At 45.2% G+C, this 9,072-nt stretch overlaps 1 protein-coding gene across 1 annotated transcript; it reads left to right on the top strand.

Moving 5' to 3' along the window:
* Positions 1-1,810: 1,810 nt before the first annotated feature.
* FGFRL1 (fibroblast growth factor receptor like 1) lies at positions 1,811-7,616 on the top strand (the record flags this gene model as incomplete). The annotated part of the gene is made up of 2 exons (XM_006033356.3): positions 1,811-2,164; positions 5,811-7,616. Coding segments are annotated over 2 exons (764 nt in total), but the record flags the coding sequence as incomplete, so codon positions are not given.
* Positions 7,617-9,072: the final 1,456 nt, after the last annotated feature.

Genomic DNA, 9,072 nt, shown 5'->3' with positions numbered 1-9,072 from the left:
TCTAAAAACTGATTGTAAATATGGACTGTTTGATGCCAGCACAAGAATAGATTGTGTCATTGAAAATAAAGGATAGTCTTTAAATTTACAGGGTGTTGAACACCATAACTATTAATAGCATAATAATAGTAGGCCAGTGTGGTCATTTAGAACTATGGTCATTTAGGATATTAATGTGTCTAATTTTGTGCTGTGATGTCTTGATTTCCTAATGAGCAGGGGAATCCTGTAGGGCTCAGGGGCAGGATGCTTAGAGGGAAGGGAAGACTGTCCTAGGCAAGGGAGGCCTTTGGCTCCCTTGTTGCCTGGCTAGGGAGGCAAGAGGCCTCTGGAGCTCTCCTCAGCCAACAGGCTGCTCCAGGTTTTACAGTTAGTCCAGAGAAAGTATTAGTAGATAGAGGTAGACGGGGTGGCTGAAGCCATCCTTCCCACATTTAAACTTCCTTCAGTCATGACCAGTCCCCCCGCCCCCCCTCTCAGTGCCAGGTTCCCAAAGGCATTTGGCCAACCCTGGTGGGACATTGCAAGAAGCACACACTGAAGTAGCAGGTCTGCACACAGGAAGGGGACACAGCCCTCACTCACCAGCATCCACCAGTTAGTGTGGGAGGTGGAGTAAGGACCTGCTCGTCTCCTCTCCTTTGGTCAGTCCAGAAGTCTGTGGAGAGACTAGGCCATGCTGCAATAGAGAACACTCCTGACCCTAGCTGCAACTCTTCTGAGCCAGCTGTGGGCCCACAGGAAAGCCCCCTGGATAAAGTGCACAGAAGCCTGAAGCTCTGGCAGAGAACATGCAGGGCTCCACCATTGCCTGTAAGATTACCTGTACCTGCCTCCCAAACAGAGCTGACCAGGTGCTGCTCTGGCCACCCCCATGGTCCACACCAAACATGCTTGTGGCATAATAGTCAACTTGACATGTTACATGATTCCTTGGCCAGAGGAAGTGTCACTGCTGTTTGCCCTTCTCAGTCTTTCCCAGGGCATTTATTGCCCCTGTTCCAGAACAAAAGTATAACTGCAACGAGGCATGTGCCCCAGGGGCCAGAGTACACTGTGAAAGCCTAGCATAGGGATTCAGGAGACATGTTCCCTCTGTTACTTGTAGGAAGGAAAGTTGTGACTGCAGCCACTCCTGGACCTCATACATCATGCTTTCACCTCTATGCACATTCAGCAGCACAGCCCTGCCTCTTCTTCACTTCTCTCTACTCTGGGATAACCTGAGGGCTAGCGACAATGGTTAGGCCTTGCCCTGGAGTACTGCAGTTGTGCCAGAACTGTGCACATGTGGTGCAAGAGGGGGATTAGTAGCTCATTTGGTAAGTGTCGGAGAGTCCCATGCCCCCTACTACTTCCCACTGGCAATGCACTCCCTATGTCTAAAGAAGGGTGCCTGTGCCCAAAAGCTTGCAAAGAACATTTTTTTCAACTATTCAGTTGGTCTAATAAAAGATATCACATTTACCCAAATAACTTTGCCTAGCATAGTTCTCTAGCATAGGCATCTAGAAATGCAGCTCTATGTATCGAGCCTGTACTGCTCTCGACAGCCAGCAGGAGGGGTCTGCTTAGTTTTGGGGTTGGACCACGCTACTTCAGTTAATGTTGATGAACACCAGTGTGTCTGGTTTGAAAGCTAGCTGAGATCATAGAATCACCATCAAGATAGGAACGACCCCTTAGACAAGAATTCGAGGGCCCTGATTGTGTACTGCTGAGGGAAGGATTTTCAGATTCTGAATGTGAAAGATTACAAGCAGCCATAAATGCAATCTTTATCTAAGCCACATCTGATCTGTATTTTCAGAGAGGACGAGGTCCAAGCCCATCCTCACGGGAACGCATCCCGTGAACACCACAGTAGATTATGGTGGGACCACCTCGTTCCAGTGCAAGGTCCGCAGCGACGTCAAGCCTGTCATCCAGTGGCTGAAGAGGGTAGAGTATGGCACTGAGAACAAGTACAATTCCACCATCGATGTCGGGGGGCAGAAGTTCGTCGTGCTGCCCACTGGGGAGGTCTGGTCCCGTCCCGATGGCTCCTACTTAAACAAACTGATGATAACACGAGCCAAGGAAGAGGATGCTGGCATGTACATCTGCCTGGGGGCAAACACGATGGGATACAGCTTTCGCAGTGCTTTCCTCACGGTGTTACCAGGTGAGCAGGGGGTGGCAGGGACTTTTTGTCCTGCCCTTGTGCTGTGTACTGTACTGTGGCACTGTTGCACTCACTGGGGGCATCTGCATGCACACTTTAGTGTGGAGTACACTAATCAGATCCACACTGAAGCATCACAGTCTACACGTGTGCTAGTATTAGGGCACAGTAAACTAATTAACTCTGCTGTACTGTCTTACAGTGGAGTAATTAAGTGCGACTCAGCACATGCATAGGTGGTGACCACAGGCATAAATTGTGCCCAGGCAGCAGGGGGCCAGACTCCTGCCTGCTGTGTAGCCACATGGCTCTGCAGTTTTGGCACTCTTGTGCACCGATCTGCCCCTCCACCACTTGATGCCACCACCCAGAGCCTGGGGGTGACCCCCTGAGCCTGCTGCCAGCCTAGGGCTGCTCTGCCTTGGCTCAGCGCTGCTGTCCCGGATGCACGTGTAGATGCTGAGCCCGGGAGCAGTGCACTCTGGTACAAACCGCTTTGGAGTTTATTGCATCGCCTTCATTTCATGTGTCGATGCACCCACTGGCCAAGATCCTGAGCTGATGTGTATCAGCCTAGCTCCCTTCATGCTTAAGCTCCAGTGACTTCAATGGTCCTATGCTGATTCACACCAGGTCAGCAAGTGTTGAGCATTAGACAGGAAGACAGAAGCTGCTGCTATTTCTGGGGTTGATTATGGGGTCTTTTTTTCCCAGTCAACCTCTTCCCCTAGCAGAGTCTCCACGTAGGCTACTAAGTAGTGAATGGGTCTGGCTGAATTCAGTAACCATATTCCTTAGTTTTTATGCTACAGAAGGGCTGGGAAGACGTGTTGTGCTGCCAGGCTGTGCTTCATCCTACAGAAGGAACACAGGAGTTAGAGGAACTGAACATCACCTCTTGCATCTCTGCGTCCTTCCCCCTTTCTCCCATTTGTTTTACTTTGCTGATAAAAGGAAACAATGGGAAAATCCGATGAAACAAGAGGAGAAGGGCAGCTACATGCAGATCACAGTGACAGGCAGAGAATAGGTGCAGAAGACAATGTAATTGGCTTCTTAATGTCTATCTTGATCCCAAGGAAGTTGTTAAGCTCACAGCTGCTTCCTTCTGTCCCACAAGCTCTGCCCTTTCCTCCACAGCCGGGACCTGCAGCCTCACCTCTTTCTTTCCCCTTTCCCCTCCTACAGTGTGGTTCTGCCATGCATAGTGAGTTTAAACTGAGAGCACCTCCTGATTCCTCTTTGCCCCATGTGAGTCCAGTCAGATCTTCCCTGTTAAGTGTCAGGAATAACTCCTCACTGCTGCTTTCTCCCTTAAGCCCTGCCACTAAGTAAGAGTGAGTAGATTTCTGTTCTCTCTTGTGCCCCATCAGCAGACTTACTTACTAAATACCAGTCATGGAGCCCCATAGTCCCAGCTGTGCAATCCCAGTGTGCAATCACCAAGAACACAACCTGAAGGCAATGGAGTTTCCCAGCTGTAAGGCTTTGATACTATTAAAGTCAACGGAAACTTTCCAACATTGTAAATATTACTAAGAGTCTTGTTTTGGGACAGTTGGGTTCATTTTACCTTCCAACCCTTTTTCTAGCAGAGTGGAACATTACTGATCTTCATGAGCTAAAGTCAATGGCAAAGCTCCCATTAACTTCCAGTAGACCAGGAACCTGTCATGTCTTTAGCAACTTAAGTGCTAAATATTGTAGCAACATGCTAGAAATGCTAGTTATAGCTGAGGAAGCAACACAGTTTTCAGGTTCTTCTAACTTACTGAAAAAAACACCTTTCATTGTTGACATTTCTCTATTAAATCGAAAGATAATTTTGGGGACAAGGTGATGGAGAGGAGATGAGACAAGAGGAAAGGAAGAATTGGAATACATTTCATCAAATTAAGTAGCTTGAATGTTGAAACTGTGCTTTTCTAATGATTTTCTATACTTCATAAAATGAAACATTTCAAACTAGCCAAACTTACTGCACCCCATACACAGATGTGCCTAAGCTCAGCCAAGTCCAGGTTTGGAACAGGCAATCCCAGGTGAAGTGGGGATAGAAGGTCCTAAGGTCTGGCTTTGTCCCGGTTTCTGCTCTTGGTGTTTTTTTACAGCTGCTCCCACATGATCATTTCTCTGCTCGGCTGCCACTCCCTGTCATCACTACTGATCTCCTCCCACTGGTCATCACTGCTCTGATTTGCTGTCTTTTAGCAGTCTCTGCAGTGTTTGACCACTGACCAAAGGAATCGGTGACATACAGGGCCTCAACTGACTCCTTCCCACAACAGGAGGTGCTCCTGTACAGAGTATCTTTCTCCTCTTCCTTCCCCTTGCCTCACCCAGGGCTCTTTTGCAACTTCAAGAAGACCCCTCACTCCAGCACACTAGACATAGTCCTCTGACCCATTCATCCTTAAGTATGAATGAGAGGGTTTTATTCACCTTGGCTTCCAAACTCAATGATACGTTACACAAACTTGCCAAACCGTCATGTGACAAAAATGAGAATGAGGTTTGCCCCCTCCAGTCATTTACCGTGGGTCACCAACAGTCTGACACAAGGCCCCCCTGCCCGGTGCAGTCCTTGGGGAGCCTGGAGCCATTCTTCCCCCTGCTCGCCAACCAGGGGCCAATAATGAATTCCCCTCTCTTAAGGCATCATACCGCAAGCCTTACAGTTGTAAGATGAACTATAAGATTCACCCAGTTCTCTGGCAATGATCCCAATGCGAGTCCCGGCTGCGAAGACTTATGTCCCAGCAATAGCAGAATCCAGGCCTAAGCCAACCCAGCCATGATCATGGCCTATCCTGAATGTAAACTTTTCTGCATGCAATTCTGGCAGGACATTTAATGCCACACATGGTCCTAGGTGTCATTTGCTTCAGCAGAGCACCGAGAGGTGCTGTGGGAGGGGTTGTTAGTTAACCAGTCTTTTTCCTGTTCCCCAAGCTTCCTTCCCACAAAGGTAAGACACTAGAAACCACATCCATAAAGTACCACATTTCCGCTGTTGGTCCTGGTTGCCAGGGTGAGCATTACTGAGTGACTATGAGGTCCAAGAAAATGAATTGCCATTAGTTAGGGATGCTTAAGACTATAAAAAATGCTTAATGAACACACGTCTGGCAGAGGCAAACAGGGGACATGCTTCTGGTCTGCGTTACCAGATTACACCGTTCAGATTTCTGAGCTGCTGACAATGAGGAAGGTATTAGTGACACGTCCCACGTTTCATCTTCCGCTGCCACGTGCCCCGTTTCAGCTTCCGATCTGGGCAGTGAAGCCAGCTCCATCTCTGAGCGCCAGCACTAGGAAACCATCTGTTGGGCTGGCTCGAGTGTGGCCACTGGAATTTGGAAAATAAAGCATAACAAAATAACCCCTGATCACCCCCTCCTTCTCCAGGGCTTAAACAAAAGAAAATGATTTGTTTGTTCTCTCGGTGACTTTCAAAAGCTAAACAGCCACTGAACATTATCTGTCAGCTTTGTGTTCCCCATGCACTTGGTATGGCTGGCTTGTCAGACAGCTTATACGAAAGCCAGCCTGAGTTTGACATCTGTTTTGAATCCTCCTTGACTGGTTTTAATTAACCCTTTCCATCTCTTTCTCTCATTCTCCACTGTGCAAATCTGATGTCCAGATCCTAAGCCACCCAGCGCACCCGTTGCTCCTTCTTCTGCCAGCAGCCTCCCATGGCCAGTAATCATTGGGATACCTGCTGGAGCAGTCTTCATCTTCGGGACAATCCTCCTGTGGCTGTGTCAAACCAAGAAGAAGCCATGCTCTCCCCCAGCCGCAGCCCCAGTGCACAGACCCCAGCCCAGAGACAGGATCTGTGTCCCCCAGGTTCCCGATAAAGACTGCATCTCCTCCATAAACTATGAGGAATATGTAGCTCAGCAGCAGCATTTGCTGTCTCAAGGACCTGCATTGGCCCCAGCCATGGCATCAAAAATGTACCCAAAGATTTACACGGACATCCACACTCACACTCACTCACACGTGGAAGGTAAAGTTCATCAGCATCAGCACATTCATTACCAGTGTTAAAGGGCCATCCTGTTCAGTAGCTACCTTGTGCTTTTTTTCTCACGGTACCTCAAAAGAGACTGCTTCAAGTCAGCTTAAACTGCCAGCAAAAAAAGCAAAGCAGAAAAGATATATATATAAATATAAATATATATAAATATCTATATTAAAAAAAAATAGAGAGCGAAAGAGATACCTATTACAATTAGGATGTAAATGAGGAATAATGAAGGAATTCCCAGTCTCAGCACAGAAGCAGCCATTAAAAACAACAGAACCTTCTTGTATTTTTAAGTCAAGATGGCAACAGATAAGGCAAGAAACTGTGACATGAAACATCCCCTCCTCTGTTGCATTGCCAAAAGGGAGAAGAAGAAAAGGAGACCGCAACGCTATTCCAGCTTGACATCAGTCTTCCTGCCTCTGCCACATACCACCTGTTTTTTGGTGCTAGGCTTATCAGACTTTTTACTCTTGGGAACGTACAGAAGAGCCTTTTTACCTCAGCATGACTGAAGCTAGAAAATACCTGAGGTCGAGTGCCAAAGCACCAGGAGACACAATCAAGTGGCTTCTTCTGAAAGAACAAAATAGAGCAAGAGTCTTTGGAGAATACATTGATATTTAAGATGTGAAACGCCAAATGCTTTTCAGCCACAGTCATTATGCCCAACAATCAGTGATAACTGAGCTAGCCATTTCTGCAAATCAAAGGTATTGTGTTTTCCCCTCTGGGGTATGTCTCACAGTCTTTTAACCTGCTCACCTCGTCCCAATGCTAAACTTTACTGCCACTGCCAGGAAAACAAAGAAGGAAAGACATTGTACAGAACATCTTTATATTTATATTTAAGAAATAATAATAATAATTAATAATAATAATTGAACTGTTGAAGGTCAAGAAAGCCAACCATGCTGCCCTTCTCCGATGCCGATAGCTGTGATTTTCAGTCTGATGCTTGTGGCTTACAGTGACAAGCTACCGGATTAATTACGTCAATGCAAAATACATGGATAAGTAACAAAGAAAAAGAGAGAAAAAAAGTAAGAAAATAAAAACTGTTTTGGGAAAGAATGCATTTGCTAAATATGCACCTAGGATTGTGTGTGTTCCCCCCCCCAGATAATGTTTTGCAGTTCATCTAAACAACCTAACTTCAGTACCATTTATATAACAGCAACAACAAACCAGAAAGGAAAAAATAAATTAAAGGACCATGCTAAATGTCTATACGGACTAGAAATAAATTCAAGCGCAAATATAAAACTTTTGTAATTCTATATAGAGTTTAAACAGAAGTCATGTATATTTAATTTATTTTGTTAAACAAGAAAAAAATGTATGATATTTTCCTCAAAACAGGCATTTCTATACATATTTTTGATCCAAATAAAGATAATTGGTTTTTTCCAGGTTCTTATAGGTGACATGCTCCAAATATAAACAGTGTAGCATACAACAGTACTTTATTTAATCCATTTGGACGTCATATATTTATATGCATTTTTGCAATAGCCACGTGTAATTTTCTAGCAGCATCTCTGGCATGGTGGGTGCCACTACTTCCATTCAAAACTCTTCTGCCATTTAAACCCAGGCCAGAAAGGCTTGCTGGGAACAGATCATTCTCTCTGCCCACCTTGTCTTCCCTCTCCCAGTAGCAATCACCTGGGCCTGTAAGAACATTTGTTTCACAATTTACTTTAAAAAGTGGCTTGATTCATTTGTTTAACCACAGACCTGTGATAGACTTAATTCTAATTATAATAGACTCCATTCTAATTCTAGCTTTGAAAAGGAATGTGAAACGTCACTAGAGATGTACGTTCATACACTGAGCTTCTGTCTCTCAATGTTTGGGGAGAAAATGTTCCAGCCAAATTCTATTATTCATAAAAGCAGCTAATAAACATAAAATATTCAGTAGAGATTCAGTTCACCACAGCAAGAATAGTCGACACACGGTTCTGTGCATCACATATTCCATATTAAGGGTTTACAGCTTGATCCTACAAAGTAGGGCAGAGCTGCGTAATTTTTTCCCCCCTAAAACCTCTTCCCACTGAACAATGTAAATTCAGCAACACAACAACCTTTTGAAAATGTGTCTTGGTTTTGCCAGCCGCTCATATTGAAAAAGTTAAAAATATTTCAGTTTCCCCCCCCCCATAAATAACTTTCTGCTTCAATTCTTTTTTTTTCAATTATATTTAAAAATAATAATATTAACCCCCCACGCCTCCCTTAAAATCGCAACAAAACATTTCTTTTGACCCAAAGCAAATTTTTCAGAAGTGTTTTAAGGGGGGCAGGGGTCAAAGCAGTTTGTATTTTGATTTCTGTCATTGCCATTATCTGTAAGAGCTGATGATTTGCCCAGCTTCAGAGCCAAACACTCTGGCTCTGATCAAGCAAAGCACATAAACACCCACTTAATTTTGTGAATGTAGTTCCTAATCCAAAATCTCCACTGAGGCTAATGCAAGTTTTTCTCTTAGGTTTTAGCAGCCTTTCAGTCAGACCTATGAGTGGTCCCATTCAAATCAATGGGACTACTCAGTTGCTTAGTTAAGCATGTGCTTAAATGCTTGCTGTATCTACAGACTGCCGATTGCCCAGTGCAAAGTCTTTTGTGGCCCTCTGCACTATCATGGATTTGAGCCCCAAGCACCATAATGATGACACACTAAGGGAGCTGTATTTGGCATTTGTTCCCTGCACTGCCTTCCTGTTGATTGTAATGGGCACACTATGGGTGGAGTGCAGATTATAATGTCCCATGTTCTGCATTTACTGCAGATATTTTGCTGTTAGAGACCTGCACGGTCTAGCAAATCAAATACTTGCTCCTCTAGAGGAGAGCCCAGAAAGG

The sequence above is a fragment of the Alligator sinensis genome, unplaced genomic scaffold (genome assembly GCF_000455745.1).
Source record: "Alligator sinensis unplaced genomic scaffold, ASM45574v1 scaffold214_1, whole genome shotgun sequence".
Lineage (NCBI taxonomy): Eukaryota > Metazoa > Chordata > Crocodylia > Alligatoridae > Alligator > Alligator sinensis.
The sequence above is the reverse complement of the archived record's forward strand: the minus strand, read 5'-3'. Positions and strand labels throughout refer to the sequence as shown.